The sequence below is a fragment of the Caloenas nicobarica genome, chromosome 1 (assembly GCF_036013445.1).
Source record: "Caloenas nicobarica isolate bCalNic1 chromosome 1, bCalNic1.hap1, whole genome shotgun sequence".
Lineage (NCBI taxonomy): Eukaryota > Metazoa > Chordata > Aves > Columbiformes > Columbidae > Caloenas > Caloenas nicobarica.
In genome coordinates, this window is record NC_088245.1 from 124,177,292 (window position 1) to 124,197,183 (window position 19,892).

Here is a 19,892-nt window from a genome sequence, read left to right on the forward strand (position 1 = left end):
AAGGCCAGCAGAAGAAACTGAAACTAATTTAAAATTGACCCTGCTGAAGAGAAAAATACACAAAATCCCTGACACATGGACCAGGTCAAGAATTTAGTAAATATTAAAAAGCAGTAAGAGCCAGACACAAACGTCTACAATTGCATAAAACAGAGTAATTATTTTTGTACTCTGGCTATTAAAACTTATTTTAAGATGGGGGATTTTTAAAAATTGCTTAGGACAAGAATTTCCATTGGGAAGATCATTACCCAAACATCTGGCACTGACCAAGAGAGACTTAAAATCCCAGACGTCCTATGTGTCTATGAAACTGACTTCAATGTTTATTTATTGCCCCAGCTGACAAAAACACAGATCATGAACAAGGCACAAGAAGAATTAAAAGATTTTCTAACCACCACCTGGCATGACAGTCATGTATGTAAAAGAATGCCTGTTTACAATATATACTTTCTTGTGTTAATAAGTCCCCTTATACGATTAAAATAATTCTTCAATGTTTTGTCTGCGAAACTCATTCAGGAGAGAAATAAAAGTTATTCTACTCACCAAAAGCTTCAATCCAGCAATACACATAGGCATGCAAGCAGTCCACTGAAACCACATTGGGACCACTCACATACTTAAACATATATGTGTACTTTAGTGCTTTACCGGACTGGGGCCTATTAGTAGATACCCTGGTTAGTTAGAATTCCCATACACTTTCCCCATATGGCCAGTCACCATTTTGGAGACCATCGTGGCTTTGTATTATGTCAACACACTCGATGGCAGCTTTGGATCTTGAAAAAAAAATCTCTGCTTGAAGTATGAAAAGTTGTTATTATTTAGTCAAGTAAAACAGGTTCAAGTTCAGCATGCTATTTTCTGCAAGAGCTCTGCCTTTCCAATCCTGACTTTTAATCTTAATAACATTTTCCCCAAGGACACAAATAACAAATATTGAAGCAAGAAAAAAGAGAGTGACAGTAGAAAGCAGGCATTTTCGACATACTTCATAGGTCCACTGATACACCAAATGCATTTACTACATATTTAGATCACGATGGCGTCTCTGCATAATGGCCGTCTGTGTATACTCCAAACTAAAATACAACACCTCAGCTCTATTCTTTCAGACTTTCAAATATAGATTCTTTCTCATAGCTTTCTCTGGCTTCTAGATATGCTGATACTTCAGAATACTCAAGACTTTTTCCTCCATCTCCATCTCCTGCTACCACAAACAGCTATATTAAGAGAATAATGTTTTATTAAACCAATTTGTAATATATTAGCATGGCCATTTCAAGACTGCTTATTCCCATAACTAAATCTGTTATTTGAATAAAAACATAACAATAAAACCAATTACATATTTTTTTAATGTAAATATAGACTTGCATCAGAATCGTCACAATCAGATTTCAAAATCAGGAACAATGAATGGAGGTAAATGATATGTCAAACTTCCTGAGGATCCAAGTACACTCCCCCGCTACCCTACTCCAACAACAAGGGAGTTTATCTGGCTTATTTGCTCCAAGGAAGCCATTTTATCCACAAAGAATCCCTCTAAGTATTTTTAAAAATTAGCAGAAAAGCATTCTGTTACCTTTCAGACACTCGGGAGAAACATGCAGGAATTCTGCTACTACAAGAGTATTCCTGTATTTCAAAATTAAGGACTGCCAAACCCAAGGGAATTTTAAGTTCTGCTGTCAGCTAATGACCCTTGAAATCACCCTTAACACAAACCAAGTTAAGGTAAGTGCAAATAAAAATATTTATTTACAAAATATAAAAACAGACAACATTGTTACAAGCATTTATAAAGATACACATCACAGAAAGGAAATAAAGTTATGTTTAATATATTTACTCCAATGTCAATTTTTACGGCCTTTTCTACACAATCAATACACAAACCATCAGTGCTTAGCTAACGCAATTTGTCAAAGACACAAGCCAAGCGTCATTGGCAACCTGATGCAGCTATCTACAAAGCTCGCCTGAAGTATGAGCATATCATTAATCATTTGAAGGATAAGACTTTTTACCACCTGGTAAAAATATGGCCAAATGTTGGTATAAAACGTTTCTATGCTCTGGACTTTTTATGTATACGCTAGTAACTGGGAACGACATTCTGCACAAACATTTCAGAGTGTTTGTCTTATTAGTGGTTCACGACAAAGACCAAACAGCAGTTATCTGCACTGAGGGAACAATGAACAGGGTGCCTGACCTTCAAACTCCGAGGTTGAATTAGTTATATTCACTGTGCTTTTGGTGCTGTAGAAGACACAGAAGAAAATACCTTCTGTGCTTCAGGAAGCGAATTGTACAACGTCAGAAAGTTTTTGAAAAACAAAGTGCACCTAATGGAAAGATTGTTTCATCAGAAATTGATGACAAGGCTTTTTTGTTTATTTGCTTTAAAAAGTGTGAGGACAAGTCTTCAGATGGAATGAGGTTAACATCAACTTGAAAGAATTTACGTCTGTTTTAAATATTTATTTAATTACAAAGACCCCATAAAACATCATTTTGAAGACATTTCAAGGGGAAAAACACTTGTCTTTTTTTTTATTACACATACAATTAGATTTTTCTTTGGAAGGCCACGTGGAAGACAATTATGTAAGAAAATGTGACTGTAAAGCTAAAAAATTATTAGATACATCCAGATGAAATGGCAGTTTTAGAAACTACTTTCAAATCTATTTTTAATGAATTGCCTTTCAATGCAATGTTATTGCTTTAAGACTGACAGGACAACTGTAATTATTATTGAATTTATAATTATGAAAGTCTCAACTTAGGGTTATTAACCTCTGCAAGAAACTGGACAAGAAACTTGCTTTTCATCTTCAAGCAAAATTTTAAATTCTATCGAGACAATGAAGTCACTAGTTGACAAAAGTGCACAGTATGGGTACAGGTCGCTTTCATCATTGCACATGTGAGCGACTAAATTTGAAGACCGCAGCAGTTCAGGTATTAGGTTACTGAAGTGTCAGATACTACCTACTTAAGTGGGGGTTTTTTTGGTTTTTTGTTTGGTTTTTTGTTTTTTTTTCACAGACTGCGATTTGGTACCAGACTGACCAGGTAACGGCTTTGGTTTTCTAATATGATATGCTTTCCTTCCCTTCCTTACCTCAATGGATGGTTTGGGGAAAACATCATCCTTGCTGTCTTCTTTGCCTTTCTCAACTGGAACCCATTCTCCATAGACACTATCTGCTTCTTTTTTCCTATGTTGAGACCCAGATGACACAGGAAATTCCTTTGACAGGCTGACCTGATTTTTTGGTTGTGGTGGTGGTGCTGGTTTTATGCTGGGAGTCTTCAAGACATAAAATTAGAAAGAGTTGAAACTTGAAAACACACAATACTCACAACATGCATACACTTGGTATTAAGTTTTCATAAAACAATCATCCTTCTTACCAACATCAAACTGAAAGCCTTTATAACAAATCATTTTAGTACAGCCCTAAAAACACACAAGTGAGCAACAAATTGCAGTGTAAGATGAAACAACTAGAAGCTAATATGGCTTAAATCAGCTTCAGCGGACAAAAATACACAAAACCTCACTCTCTCAGTCAAGCTCCCCGCTTTCCCTGCACCCCATCATAAAGAGAACAATCATAATCTGCCACATACACATTTTGTAATGGAAAGCTCCAAACTAAAAATCCTGGGCAGCAAAACACATTGGCTGTGATATCCACATGATGATAAAAGCTCTACATTACTATACATAGAGAAAGTAGTTTTCAGCATTTTCTCATTTTTAAAAAAATTGTTAATAGCAGCATGAATCTCAAAGTAAATTAAGTCTTTAAGCTTGTTTTCCTTAGAAAGTATTGCTAATATATTAAGAATCCGCAGAAACCTCTTGACAGGTTCCTCTTCCAAGAGGCAAGCAGAGCCCAGACAGCTCACAATACTGAGTAAACTCCTGCTATCAAATGAACACAAATGGGACCAGTAGTAAGACTAGAATCCAGGAAGAATGAAAAGAATGATACTAGAAGTGTCAAAATTGTGGAAAAGAGGCAGAGCAGCCCATAACCACTAAAGAACATTCCTCTATGGAGCCTGTACACAATCCCAAGGCTTCTTGAATTCTATCGTACCAATTTCTAACAGTACAATATAAACTGTAAACCTGTTTCTACCTTACATCTTATGTAAACATGTACTACTGCTTATTTTGTGTCTGCCACAAGCTATATATATTTGTACACAGAAATATAAATGCTATTTTTATTTTCACTTAGCATATTAATACTTTTATAGTACTTCATACCCTGCAACATCAGAGCATACTTTCAAGGGCATATAAACCCCCAAAGATACAACTGTTAAAAAAAAAAAATCTAGACTAATTCTAATCCATTCTTCAAAGCACATGAATCCCAGATGCATTTGAAGAAATGCTCCCTCATTTTATTCCTTCCGACCTGCTCATACCCAGGAAGTGCCAACGCAAGTTCTGACAGAGTCAAAAGCAGACCCCAAGGAGGGGGGACATTCAGACCCTCTTAGTAATAAGCAACATTCTTCATTCTTAATACACCATTTACTTCTCATTGACTAATCTCAAAACTAACAGAACTTCTTTCTCCTTTAGGGAATACTTGAGATCTACCGAAGAAGCAGACGTACAAGCTTTGCAGTCTGCACAAAGCTGATGACATAATCTTATTTAAAACACCTCAAAATGCTTTGAGAATTTTGCTAGGCTTTGTGTCTTTTAAAGAAAAACAAGGCTGTTCCAAAAGCACTTCCCAATTCCAATGCTATTTGTAGATACATATTCATATTTTTGCAATGAAAACGTGAAGTAAAACTGATCCTCTTTATGTTATTTAAGCTTTAAAAACTGCAAAGACCTTGATGAAAAAAGCCATTTCAAAAGCCATTTCAATCCTATTATGGGAACTACCACAATTTCATAGACTAAAGGTAAATTTCTTATTGTAGCAAGAGTACTTTAAACAACATCCCCATGCAATCTCACCAAATTATCAATCCCTGTTTAATTTCTGCAAAATTACTGGCATTATTTAAAAATAAACCACAACTTTAAAACTGAAAATTAAAGAAATACTCACACTTAAATTGAAAAAAATAGGTTTGGGTTCACTGAGCTTAAAAGGATGATTATAGAAAGGACGTTCTTCTTCCTCTTCATCAGAAACATGGGGTTTATTCACTATCACATCATCTGTGCTTTGAGCAATCTTCTTGCATTTCTTAAAAAGAGAAAGCGGGGGGGAGATATGAGAGCTCTGAATAAACCCAGACTTCCAACCAAAACATACAAAAATAACATTTTCACAAAAAAGTGTTTTTCTTTTCTTAAGCAAGAGGTAGAATATAAGTAAACCTTTTAGCACTGTCATCAATATCCGTACTTTTGACATTTTACACACATTATCATGATAAACACCTGCCTAGGTGTGCTAGACACTCATGCAGCAAATAATTTCACAGTCATAAGATTTCAGCAGCGCACTGTAAAACTTGCTACACAGCGCTAGTTGCAGAATGCGTGTCTAAGGCTGCAACATTCCAAAGTAGGTACTCACTGGTTGTTTGACATCTCACATAACTAGCATATTGCACTCTGACAGGAACTTCAGTAGAACTCAGAAAACTATTACACAGGAAAATCTAAGAATAATTTCTAATTCTAAATTCCACTGGTAGTGCAGGGACCTAGTCAGAAGCAATGGCATCTCAGATTTCTTCTGAAATATTTTTACATTGGCCAGACATGCAAGATATCCCCACTTCATATTCAACAGAAGCTGAATATAAAACATACAGGTGTAACGAGGATACTGCAGTCAAAATACATACTACTTCAGCAAAACACGCATTTGAGAACATTATAGTCTAGCGTTATGCTTCTATTACGTCCCCATTCATGAAAAGTATAGTCACAAAACTTAACAAGACATTTGAAGGCATGGTATTTGAGGAAATTATACCAGCAAAGTGAAGCCATCATCTGATTTGATTCTAGTTCAAGTTCACGCCATTTTAAGTTAGGTCTGTTTGAAGACCTGATTACTGGCATATAAGAAGCAAACAGGCAGCTCCATCTCTAAAAAGCAGGATGCATTGATGGTTCTGTTCTCATCAGTCCTTATTATAAGATTCCTGCACTCTCCTGCACTAAGATGTCTCCCAACAATGACCGGAGCACATTCTTTAGGCAACAGGAAAGGCCTGCACTACTTGGAAAACTAATCAACCAAATGTATTATCTATAGTTATTAACTGGCTCCTAATTAATTGGAAACAGTTTGTCCGGTTTGCAGGTTACAATGCAGAGAGGAAAGACAAGGCAGCTAGCTTGGCAAGAAGCTGAGCAGGCTTGAGAAGGGTTCTCCACTTGGACACACTACCATGTGATGATGGCCTGGACTGCTTCTGCGGCCAACTCTGATTCAACGGAACAGGAACACAGTGCACCAGATTGCCACAGTTGGAAAGTGGAAGGAAGGGGCAGGTTTTGGGCTTCCAGATTAGCACCAGCTACACTGGATCTTGGTCAGGTTACACGAACAACCACTTAATATGTCTGCACAGTGTATCTGTACAATCTCACCTTCTTTACTAACAAGTACTTCTGCTTCCACCAACCCACACACAACTAAGAGATTACTTTTCAGCAATTTGACCTTGCCTAATTTCAGATGTTATTTCCATAAACAGATATTTCAGAACTATCACACTGATGATGCAATTAAAAAAAAAAGGCAATACTTTTTTTTTCCAAATTTTCTCTAGTTTCTGGGAAAAAAACATAGGGGGAAATAAGCAAATCTAACTAGGTGGCATTACTACAGTAAAAGGACAAGTATCAAGTTTTTCCCCACAATCAGAACAAAACCATCCAATTTGTAGACTTGGACTGCAACAGGATAGAACTGCAACAATAAGTCTCTAAAACTATATTAGAGTGCATACTAAAATATACAGAACTATGTGAAGTGGGCAACAGATTTTTAATCCAGAGATAACATTTGACAACGTGAAATTCACTAAGAAAAGAACATAAATAACTAACAACACCAGAAGCAAAAACTAGAAGTGAAAGCTTTTTCTTAACAGGACTGCAAGGAGAACTATCAATTTGTAGAAAATTATAACAGTATCAAAACAAAACCAAAAAAAAGCACAAGAACTAGATTTCATGCATTTCCATGGAATTAAATAGCCTGTTTTCAAGACTTTAAAAAAACCTGCGTAGAGAATAAGGGCTCAAGCCACAAGACAGCTTACACACAAACCAAGCACACAGAATGGCAGCTGACCTTGAAGTCACAAAATCCCGATTTGCTCATTTTCAGGTTTGATACCATTGATCTCTCTTACCTCAGTGAGTTCCTTTAGCGTATCTCTTGATGACTTCTGATTAGCTTTGTCGTCTTTCTTTTGAGATAACAGAGGCATCAGGCTTGGTGGTAAGGGAACACCAGACTTAGCACACATGGCAGCTGCATTAGCTTTGGCTATTTCAAGTAGCTGAGCCTTGTCTAAAAAAAAAAAAAATTTAAAGAAAAACTATTATTTTTACAAATTATTGTTTTAGTAAGAAATAAACATTTCTAGCAGACTAAACAAAATGCAAAGAGAAAACACAAGATTTTTATATACACTGTGCATTTTTATATCCTGTGAAAATAACTAAAATTGTACTTAGTTGCTCTGGACTTCTTTAAATTTGGTCTACCCGAAAGCCAAGTGAAATTGCAACTTTAACACAAAGCACAGGAGTCCAAATTACAGCACTCAAAATCTTCCAAAGCCCAGAAGTTCTGATGCTTATTTTACTTCACTTATTCATTCCAGTTTTGGAAATACTGGGTCACTTCTAGACACCCTAAATTCCACAGTCTACTTCTTAGCTATCTCTGAAAAGCATTCAAAGGTCTTGAGGAGGTCCCCACAAGTCCTCCAGCACATAGCCTGAAAGCTACTTACAACCAACAGAAAAACATAAGCAAAATGTGCACTTGCATAAAATACAATTACATGCAAAACTGTTAATAAAACAGAATTTTGCTTTAAGGACAAAAACATATGTGGCCGTATCACAGAAAAAAGGAATTAAAATAAGGTATGTCTTATTTGATCCGCTAGTTTGCAAAAAAATGAGTTACCACTACCCTCAGCAAGCATACAGCTTCACAAAAATCCTAAAAGGACAATGTTCCTTTACTTCTTAAGCAATTAAGCAACAGAAGTATATAGATACAGACTTGCTGCGTAATCAAAGCATGAAGGCAAATTCAGGGACGCTCATTAATTCTTATGTTCTGTACAAAAATACTACTCTGATAGAGGGGCTTCCATAATGTTATGAGACAGGACTAAAAGGATCAGAACCTGAGGTCCACAACAGGAGGCTTCCTCGCACACTCTACAAGAGCTTGTCTCTCAAAACCGTATTTCTCATTATGTAACTTACTACCTAAGGAAACTACAAGGCCTCTCTTTCTCCAGTCACAGAGAAAAGATATGGTTCAGTAGAATTTTTTTATTTTCTGATCAGCTGAGTCTGTGAACACGTTCAGAAACAAGTCTCCCTTTCCATTAAGTTCTTACCATAGCTAAGAGGCAAGACAGAGTAATGGAAACAGATAAACAAGCATTACAGCTAACAACATAGCTAAGAACTCTCCAACTGGCACTTTCACATGTTCTTTCATGCCCAATTTGTTCTCAGGAAGAAATTGTTACATTTACAGTACTTGGCCTCCACTAACAATTAGAACGAACAGTACTCCTCAAGACTGCAACAGAGGAGCTTTGTATAAAAGCTCTATACTCAAAACATAACCTGCTGTAAATACACTTTCTTCCAAAAGGTAAGCATCGATTCAGCTCCAACATAGACGTTCCTACTGGAAGTCACTGCCTGAAAGTAACGCACAAAACGACTTCCAAGAAATTCCTTACGAATGCTAGAGATGTGCTAAAATAATGTAACCTAGCCATGGAACTACTGAAAATAAAACCATCACTTACCCAAGTCTGTGAGACGTTTAGGTGACCTGACTGAAAATTCTGATGACCTTGACCTACGACGATCAGGTGATCTGCTGTATCTTCTTCTTCCTGAAGATCTGGATCGCCGTAGTCGAATTGGTGACCTACTAGAGCTCCGTCTTCTTCCTCTTGACCTTGATCGCCTTTGACGAATAGGTGTTCGACTCCTGCTCCGTAATCTGAGTGATATTCTACGATCTCTTGAATCTGATCTCCTTCGTCTTCTGTCAGTAGATCTTGATCTATTTCTCTGCGATCTCTTACGCCTGTCTCTTGATAAAGAACGCCGTCTTCTTGATGCTGACCTTGACCTACTCCTCCTTCTGTGCCTTGAACGCGACAATGAGCTAGAACGAGAGCGACGATTAGATTTTGATCTTGATGCTCTTCTCCGTGTTGCTGATCTGGAGCGATTCCGTCTAGAACGAGATTCTGTATCGTACCTCTGGGATCTGCGCTGAGAAGACCTGGAGCGTCTGCTTCTCGACCTCCGTGAAGATTCTTTGTCTGCTGCTTTTTCAATAGATTTGGATCGACTCCTTTGGCGAGCAGTCGACCTCGAGCGTCTACGTCTAGACCTCCGTGAAGATTCTTTGTCCGTAGCTTTTTCAACAGATGTCGATCGACTCCTTTGGTGAGCAGTGGACCTGGAGCGCCTGCGTCTCGATCTCCGTGAAGACTCTTTGTCTGCTGTTTTTTCAATAGATACAGATCTACTGGAACGTCTATGTCTAGATCTCCGTGAAGACTCGTCTGCTGCTTTTTCAACAGACGTCGATCGACTTTTTTGGTGAGTAGGAGATTTTGAGTGTCTGCTTATAGATCTCCGTGGAGACTCCTTGTCAGATGCTTTATCAACAGATTTGGATCTAGATTTTTCACGTTCAGAAGACTCAGAACGCCTACTTTCAGCTATAAAGGAAGAGTCCTGTTCCTCTGACCTCTCGAGAGCCATAGAATCCTGTTTATCTTCATCTTCCAAAGAGGGCTCTGCATCCTCACCCTCTTCACCACTGGAAGACCCTGACTCATGCTCATCTGACGATGAAGAGTCTCTTTGTTCAGCTGCCAAGGAGGGCTCCACATCATCTACTTCTTCACCAGTGGTAGACCTCGATTCACGTCCATCGGGGGATGTGGAACGTCTGTGTTCAGTTGTCAAAGATGGCTCCATATCCTCTGCTTCTTCACCAGTGGTAGATCTTGACTCATGCTCATCTGATGATGTGGAATCTCTTCGTTCAGCTGTCAACGGTTCCATATCCTCCGCATCTTCACCAGTGGTAGACCTCGACTCATGTTCATCTGAGGACGTGGAGTGTCTACGTTCAGCTGGCAAAGACACCTCCTGGTCCTCTGCTTCTTCACCAGTAGTTGACCTTGACTCACGTCCATCAGGAGACACGGACCGTCTGTGTTCAGCTGCCAGAGAAGAATCTACATCCTCTGCTTCTTCACCAGTTGTAGACCTTGACTCACGGTCATCAGACGACGTGGAGTGTCTACGTTCAGCTGTGAAAGAGGTCTCCCCATCTTCTATATCTTCACCAGCAGTAGACCTTGACTCATGCTCATCAGAGGACACGGAGTCTCTTCGTTCAGCTGTCAAGGAGGGTTCTGCATCCTCTTCCCCAACAGAAGACCTTGACTCATGCTCATCAGAAGACACAGAGCATCTACGCTCCCTTGTCAAAGGCTGCTCCGGATACTCTCCTTCTTCACCAATGCTAGATCTTGACTCATGTTCATCAGGGGACATGGAGTGCCTACGTTCAGATGTCAAAGAGGGCTCAACATCATCCATTTCTTCATCTATGGTAGATTTCTGGTCATGGTCCTCAGGGGACACAGATCGTCTGTGTTCAGAAATCAAGGAAGACTCTAGACCCTCTTCCTCCATGGGAGATTTCAGCTCAGGACCTTCCTGATATGAGGATGTGGAATGTCTACGTTCAGATACCAAAGGGGGCTCTAGATCTCCTGCTTCTTCACCAGAGCCAGATTTCACTCCGTAGCCATCAGGGGACATGGAGCACCCACTTTCAGGAATTAAAGAAGGCATTGCATCATCCATTTTTTCAACAGGGATAGAGTTCAAGTCACTGTCATCCGGGGACATGGAAGCTCTATCATTTAGTGTCAAGGGTTCAAGACCGTCAACTCTTCTCAACTCCTGGCCATCAAGGGATGCTGCATGTTCGTTTTCAGGTGTTGGAGAAAGCTCCCGCTCATCTGCTTTTTGGACAGTGGTGAATCTTACCTCCTGGCTCTCAAAAAACATAATATGGTCATTTTCAGGTATCAAAGAAGAATCCATATCCTCTGTTCTCTCTGCATGAGTCAATCTTGATTCATACTCTTCAGGAGACAGAGCACGTTCATTTTCAGATGTCAGAGAAGGCTCCCTAGCCTCTACCTTTTCAGCAGGGCTAGACTGCAGCTCCTGACTTTCAGGGGACATGGTACATTCACCTTCAGACAAAGACAGCTCCTGCACCTCTGTTTTTCCAACAACAGTAGACTGCAGCTCCTGGCTATCAGTGGACATTGAACTTTCACTTTCAGACGTTTCAGAAGGTTCCTCCATTTCTTCTTTTTCAAGAGGACTGGATCTCAAATCATGGCCCTCTGGGGATACAGCATATTCATTTTCAGATGGCAAAGAACACTCCTGCACCTCTGTTTTCTCAGTAACAGCAGAGAGCAACTCCTGACCTTCAGGGTACGCAGCATATTGACTGTTTGATATTAGCGAAGGCTCCTGCATGACTGTTTTTTCAGCAATGGTAGACTGTAATCCTTGGCCTTCAGGGAAGATGGTATATTCACTGTCAGATGTAAGAGAAGGCTCCTGCACTCCTTTTTCAGCTGGGCTGGCCGTCATCTCCTGGCCCTCAGGAGATACAGCATACTCATTTTCAGACAGCAGAGAACACTCCTGTACCTCTGTTTTTTCGGCACAGGAAGGCGGCAATTCATGACTTTCAGAAGACACAGCATATTCATTGTCAGGTATTACGGAAGCCTCCTGCACCTCTACCTTTTCAGGAGAGCTAGATCTCAACTCATATTCCTTTTCGGACATCAGAACAAGCTCTTGCACTTCTACCTTTTCAACAGGGGGTGACCGCAACTCCTGGTTCTCAATGGACAATGAGCATGTTTCTTCAGACATCTGATAAAGTTGCCGCATCTCTGTTTTATCAGCAGGAGTTGATGTCAGCTCTGGGCCATCAAGCCCTATTGTGCATTCATTTTCAGATATTTGAGAAGGCTCCTCTACCTCAGCTTTTTGAAAAGGAGTGGATGTCAACTCGTGATCATCAGAAGAAACAGAACATCTGCTTTCCAGTATCAGAGCTGGCTCCTGCACCCGTATTTCTTCATCATAAGCAGATCTCAACTTGTGGCCATCAGGGGATGCAATGCATTGCAGTTCAGAGGGCAAAGATGACTTTCTCACCTCTACTTCTTCAGCAGGGATAGGTCTCAATTCATTACCATCATGCAACAGGAAAAGCCCACCTTCAGATGTCAGAGAAGTCACTGAGGCCTGTAGTTTTTCAGTAGGTGCACTTACTGATTCACAAATATCAGCAGACTTGGAGAACTCACTTTGCAGTGGGAGAGGTTTCTGTATCTCAATTTTTTCAGCTGCAGTGGATGTCAATTCATAACCTTCAGGGAAGACAGAGCACCTAAGCTCAGATGCCAATGACAGTTCTGCACCTTCTGTCTTCTCAAAGTAATTGTGTTTTGATTTATTGCCATCATGGCACACAGAAATTCCACTTTCAGACATCAAGAAAGATCCCGTACCTTCTATTTTTCCAGCAGGCAGGTATCTCAATTCATGCACTTCAGAAGATTCAGAACAGTCAATTTCAACTACTTGTGAGTGTGCTGGACCATCTAAATCTTTTTCAACGGACAATCTGGATTCATGAACTTCAGAAGACTTGTGGCTCTGTCCTACAGTTGTCAGTACAACTTCCTGCGTTTTTTCAAAAGCTGACAGTGAATTCAGGTCATCCGAGATCTCAACAGGACCACACTCGGATGTCAGGGAAACATTTGGAGCTTTTGCTGTTTCAACAGATAAAGATCTGTGTTCATGTCCATCAGGTGACTTGAAGGAGCCACCTCCAGACATCAACAGAGGCTCCTCTATTTGTCCAGCAAAGCTGGATCCTAATTCATGTCCAACAGGAGACTTGAAGCATTCACTGTCAGAAATCAGAGAAGGCTCCTGCACCTGGCCCTTTTCAACAGGCAAGGAGGCTGACTCACAGACATTAGGGAATGCAGAGCATGTAACTTCAGGCACTGGAGATGATTTTTGAGCCTCTACTGTTTCAAAAGATAGTGACCTTGACTCAAGGCTGTCAGTCAACTTAGAAGGTTCGCTTTCACATACTTGCAAGAACTCCTGAAACTCTGCTTTTTCAGTGGGCATATGTCTCAATTCGTGACCATCAGACAAGTCAGAAAGTACATTTTCAGACATAAGCGAAGACCCCTGAACCTCCATTTTTCCAGAGGACAAGGAGATTGTCTTGTAATCATCAGAAGATACAGAGCATCCACTTCCAAGTGTCAGAAGAGGCTCTGGACCCTCTATTTCTTTGAGAGATCTCAACTCATTTTCATGGGATGTGGAGAGCTGAAATTCTGTTACCAAAGAAGTTTCTGGATCTCCCTCTTTTTCAATAGATGAGGATCTTGACTTGGGTATGGAGTACGTAAGTTCAGGCAACGATGAAGACTCCAGAGCCACTGCTTTTTCAGCCAATCCATTTTCAGATGTCAGAGAGAGCTCTGAAACCTGTGTTTTTTCCACAGGCATGGATCTCAATTCCTGGTCATCTGGAGTTTTGGACCTGTCAAGTTCAGACATTACAGAAGGCTGCAGACCCATTGTTTGTTCAGATGAGGAGCTTTTCTCAAGACCATCAAATGTTTTGGAAAATCCACTTTCAGATGCTGGTGGAAGCTCTGGGCCATTTACTGTTTCAACAGACAAAGCTACTGACATGGGACCATTAGAGGATTTGGAGGAGCTGCCTTCACTTGCAGAAGATGGTTCAGGAACATCTTTTTCAAGACATATGGTTGACTCCTGAGGTTCAGAAGACTCCACATGCTTGCTACTGCACTTTACTGAAGATAACTTACTCTCTTTTTTTTCTGTAGATTTGGACCTTGATTTAACACTATCAGAGGACTTGGAACGTTTCCGTTTTGATTTTTTCGAAGATTCCTTACGCTTTTTTTCAACAGACCTAGATCTAGACTTGTAACGTTCAGAAGATTTTGAGCGGCGACGCTTAGATTTTCGTGAGGACTCCTTCTTTTTTTCCACTGATTTGGATCTGGACTTGTAACGGTCAGACGACTTTGAGCGTTGACGTTTAGACTTCCGTGATGATTGCTTTCGATCTCTTTTTTCCACTGATCTGGATCTAGACTTGTAACGGTCAGAGGACTTCGAGCGCTGACGTTTAGACCTCCGCAGAGATGCCTTCCGACCTCTCTTCTCAACAGATCTTGACCTAGATTTTGAACGATCAGAGGAACCAGACCCTCTGTGTCTGAACCTCCATGAGTATTCTTTGCCCCCTCTCTTTTCTGAAGACCTGGATCTAGATTTAGAACGGTCAGAGGACCTGGAACGTCTGCGGCGGGATCTCCAGGGAGACAATCTGCTGCCCCTCTTTTCCACTGACCGTGATTTAGACCTGTAGCAGTCAGATGACCTGGAACGTCTGCGCCCAGACCTTCGGGAGGACAGTCGCTTTTCCACTGACCTAGACTTAGACCTGTAGCGGTCAGAGGACCTGGAACGTCTGCGCCCAGACCTTCGGGAGGACAGTCGCTTTTCCACTGACCTAGACTTAGACCTGTAGCGGTCAGAGGACCTGGAACGTCTGCGCCCAGACCTTCTAGAGGACAGTCGCTTTTCCACTGACCTGGACTTAGACCTGTAACGGTCAGAAGACCTGGAATGTCTGCGCCCAGATCTTCTAGAGGACAGTCGAATTTCCACCGACCTGGACTTAGATCTGTAGCGATCAGAAGACCTGGAACGTCTACGTCTGGATCTTCGGGAGGACAGTCGCTTTTCCACTGATCTGGATTTAGACCTGTAGCGGTCAGATGATCTGGAACGTCTGCGTCTGGATCTCCCAGAGGACAATCGGCTCCCTCTCTTTTCTGCTGATCTGGATTTAGACCTGTAACGATCAGACGACCTGGAACGTCTGCGCCTGGACCTCCGTGAAGACACTCTTCTCTCTCTCTTCTCCACAGATGGGGATCTAGATTTGGAATGCTTTTTTCTGGAATCTGAATAGTTTCTGCTCCTAGAACGTGCTCTTTTAGAGGTCAAACGCCTGGAAGTAGAACGTGACCGTGATTTTTTCTTCCGCTTCCTAGACCTGGACTGAGACTTGGAGCGACTCCTTTTTTGTTTCTTTGCATCATGTTTTTTATCACTGCTTCTATGGCTGCTTTTTTCAATAACCTTCTCAAGTCTCATCAGAGTCTCCTTCATTCGTGCTGCCACATCAGGTTGCACATCAGATGTTTCTGAATCTCTTTTCTCTGACTCCTCTTCTGGAGTTGCTTCTTTGACAGCCTCAGCCTCTGGAATGACTTCAGACTGGCTTGTCTCTGACGCAAGCACAGGAACTCCTTCTGTAACAGTCTCAGGTGCTGAAGCTGCTTCCAAATCTTTTGTTTCTGCCTCCAAACCCACAGTTGCTTCTGCATCTTTCAGCTCTACAGTCTCAGGAAAAGGCCCTGTTTCCAAATCTTTTGTTTCTGCCATATGAGCTGGAGCTGCTTCCAACTGTTCAGTCCCTGCTGAATCTTTTTCATCTGCTGCATGTGAAGAACTAAAAACTGTTTCTGTTATTAAAGACTCAGATGCTGAAGTTTGCCCTGCGTCTTTCTCAACCACAATCTTGCATTCCTGAGCTTGACCAAGAACTCTTATGTCCTCCATGTGTTGACTCTGCACCCCTTCTGCATACTGTACTTCTGCTGCTACTTCATGTTCCAGCGTTGTTTCCAGATCTTTCATGTCCCCTGGTTTGGGAATTGCATCAGAAGTTTCAATTTCAGCAGTACTCAAGATTTCTGGAGCTGCTTCTGTACTCTTCCATTCTGCACCAGGTTTTGCTTCTAGAACTGCTTGCAAATGTCCTTGCTTTTCAGTGTGCAAAGCTTCTTGAACTGCTTCTGAAGCATAACCTAAAACATTCATCACCCCCACACCTCCAGACTCTTGAGAAGTTTCCAAACCTTGGATATCCATGCGTACCTCAGTCTCTTCAACTGTTCCAGAACCCTTCACCTCTACTGTTGCAGACAAATCTTTTAAATCAGTAAGTGAGGGCTCATTTCTTTGTGTGCTTTCACTCCTTGTTGCAATTGCATATTCTACAGTAGGGGCCTGAGTTCTCACATCTGTCAAAACACTAGATTCCAGAGTTCCTTTCAAGTTTCTCACTTCTGTCATTACTTCTGATGTCATCGTTTTCTCTTCCACTCTAGGGAAAGACTCTAATACTGTTTCTGAATGACCTACTATTTGTTCCTGTGCAGATTTTGAACTCGTTTCTAAAGTCTGTACCATCACTGTTTGCAGAGGTTCTAGCACTGCTTCTTGGCTTCTCACCTCTGCTTTGTTTGGATATTCTGGAGCTACTTGAGAGTGCCTGATCTCTCTAACCACCTCAGACGTCAATGTTCTTTCCAGCCCTTGCATTAGTGTCCTTGTTTCAGCCATTTCCAAATTTTTCATGTGTGTTAAGTGTGAAGTTTTTGATTGTGCTTCCACATCTTTTACCTCTGAAACTGCCTCAACTTCCGATGAGTTGTCTAAACCTTTCATTTCTACACTGGCAGAACTGGTAGCTAGTTCAGAATCCCTTATGTCCCCTACAACCTCAGTTTGTGAGGTTCTTGTATGTGTCATGACCTGAGACTGTGAAACGATGGAACTCTCTGTTTTGCTTGCACCAAGAGGTTCTGCAACTGTTTCAGCACGTTTTGGTTCTCTCTCTGTTGTGGTTTTCAAATGCACCATTCCTGATAATGCCTCAAACTCTCTAACTGGTGCTACGCTTGCACATGCAACCACACATTCAGGAGTCCTTTCTGACCTTTCTTCTAAGGCAAGAAGTCCTGGACTTGCTTCCAAGACTTTGCCACCTGTTTTGGCTTCAGAACACACATTTTCTCCAAAGCCCTTTGCAACTGCAAGGCTTCCAGGCTGCAAGACTGCTTCCAAAGTTTGTATATTTGCTGTACCTACAGATGCTGGATCTCCTAAATCTCTCACACCTTTCATGTGCAGGTGCGATGATGTAGTCTTCATCTCTGCCCTGGCTCTATCAAGGTCTGCTTCTGAAGCTTTCCTTTCTGTCTCTGCTATGGGTCTTACAGTTGTTTCTAAACTCTTCACCAGTCTTACATATCTGGCTTGCATAGCTAGGAGACGAGCACCTGAGCCTGCTTCTACTCCTGCCATTCTATCTAGATCTATTTCTGAAGTTTTTGAAACCACTGTTGAATCTGGGCCTTTCATATCTTTCTGCAAAGACAGGAAAGCCGCTTCCAAGCCTCTCACATTTGATTCACCCTCCTCTGGTTGTCTCAGTAATGAAGTACCTTCTGAATCTTTTGCCTCTATTACAGCTACAGGCTTGAAAGTAGATTCTGAAATTTTGGAAGCATTAGTATTTTCCAGTTGCAGAGTAGCTTGGCTTGTTTCTCGACCTTTTACTCCTGTTACTGCTGCAACTTCCACAGTTGCTTGTGGACCTTTAAAACTCTCTGTCATCTGGATGTCTGGAGTTGTTCGGGGAAAAGTCTGCCCAACCGCAACGGGCTGTAAAGTTGCTCTTAAATCTTTTGCCTCTGCAACCACATTCATATCTTTCAATTCTGCCGGAACTGTGGATTCCTGTGTTCTATCCACATTTCTTGTTTCAGTCAAGATTGATGCATTCAGCACTGTTGCAGGATCAGTGGTACCTTCCACACCTTTAACTACTTCAACTTGTAGACATTCTTGAGCTGCTTTGATATCTGTTGCTGTAACACCCAGAGGTTCCATGACTGTTTCCAAAGTTTTCGCCCTCACTACAGCAACTGGCTGAAGAGCTTCTTCCGTATGCACAGAGCTTCTAGCTGGTTCAATATCCTTCACTTTTGTAACAGTTCCTGGTTCCAGAGGTATTTTGGCACTTTTTACTTCCACTTGGGTCACAGCAGTTGCTGCAGGTATTTTTAAAGAATGTTGCAGAGATACACCTGCTTTCAAGACACTCGAACTCTCCACAGGGCTGCATTGCATCACTCTCAAATTATCTGATGTAACTGAGGGCTTCAGGGTTGTCTCCGAAGTTCTGCTCACACCCCCTAATTCCAACAATCTTTCCACATTTCCCATATGCAGACATTTTTCAGTTGCTTCTGGAATTTTCACTTCTTCTATGGCCACAGACATGTGAGCTACCTTCACAGTATTCAGATCTGCCTGATTTGCAGATTTAGGAATTGTTGTCACATCACTTGCCAAAGTCACAGATTCTGAAATTGCTTCTAACACTTTTGCTCCTCCCTGTGCCACAGATTGTAGAGACGTGTCTGAATATTTCAACACCTCCATGGTCTCAGACTCAAGAGCTGTATCTAAAGCTTGTACTTCCCCAGTGCCTTTAGATTTCAGAATAACTTCAGAACCTTTTAGTGCTTCTATTACCTCCGAAGGTAGAGTTGCTGCTGAATCTTTCTGAATTTCAGATTTATTGGTTACTCCCAATGGGATGCTAGACGAAATATCATTTCCAGTATCAACAAGAACACTCTTTCCACTCACATTAATAGCTCTAAGATAAATAGTTTCATGAGACTGTTTAATTTGTTCTTCCCTAGTGCAAATTTCAGTTTGAGTTATACTAGCATTTTCTTGGATTCCAGATTGGCTGCCTTCTAAATTAAGTGGAGGATTTGTTGCACACAAAGTCCCCTTCTCAATTCCAAGATTTTCTGTAGACTGCTGAGAATCAGTTCTTAAATGAGAAACAAGTCCTACAGCTTGTCTATCAAGCTCCTCACTTGCTTTTAAGGACAGTTCTTCTGGCTGCACGTGGACAGCCAGATTTGTATCTCCAAATCCTCCATGCTGTACACTCAATTTGGAGCTTGATTTCTCTGGCATCAAGTGAGAAACAGGCTGCAAATCTCCATGACGTGTACTCAACTTTGACTCCTTTGGCTGCTTTTTATGCTTTTTCTCTTTCTTCCTTTTCTTCTTCTTTTTCTTCTTCTTCTTGCTTTTATGTTTCTTGTTCTTCTTTGATTTTTTCTTAGGAATTTCATCTTCACCAGTAGAGCTTCTTTTTGTAGACTTAGTACTACTTTTCACAGTATTTTTGTCTACATCTAGAAAAAATGATATTTTCATTGTCAACGTTATTAAAACTGCATTTTAAAAATTCTTTTAGACTAGTGACCAAGTACATGGACAGAGGCACAAAAAAATTCAATCTTGAAACCCATGCCTTCTTCACTAAAATACTACACACAAATAGCGCACACTCCCTTTTCCAGTCCTCTTACCCTTCCTCTCAGGAGTCACTTGAAGTAAAAATAACTAATTTTTTCTTTCAAAAAGTTAGAAAATCTTGGTCAGCAACACAGTTCCAGCAGGAACATGACTCTTTCCAAGAAGTAGTTGTATATACTTACACCTATATTCAACTGGGCAGTGCATTCTTCCAGGAGGCTGGAGATGTGCTTTTAAAGTACAT

The 19,892-nt window shown here is 40.9% G+C and overlaps 1 protein-coding gene across 2 annotated transcripts in view; it reads right to left on the reverse strand.

Moving 5' to 3' along the window:
- SON (SON DNA and RNA binding protein) overlaps nt 1-19,892 on the reverse strand; it is a 43,118-nt gene that overhangs the window by 17,570 nt on the left and 5,656 nt on the right. For both annotated transcript variants that reach the window (XM_065652267.1, XM_065652276.1), the window contains exons 3-6: nt 9,049-19,524; nt 7,393-7,553; nt 5,118-5,258; nt 3,149-3,337 (exon numbers count right to left, since the gene is read on the reverse strand). In XM_065652267.1, the coding sequence (XP_065508339.1) occupies nt 3,149-3,337; nt 5,118-5,258; nt 7,393-7,553; nt 9,049-19,524 (10,967 nt within the window). The remainder of the gene's footprint in view (nt 1-3,148; nt 3,338-5,117; nt 5,259-7,392; nt 7,554-9,048; nt 19,525-19,892) is intronic.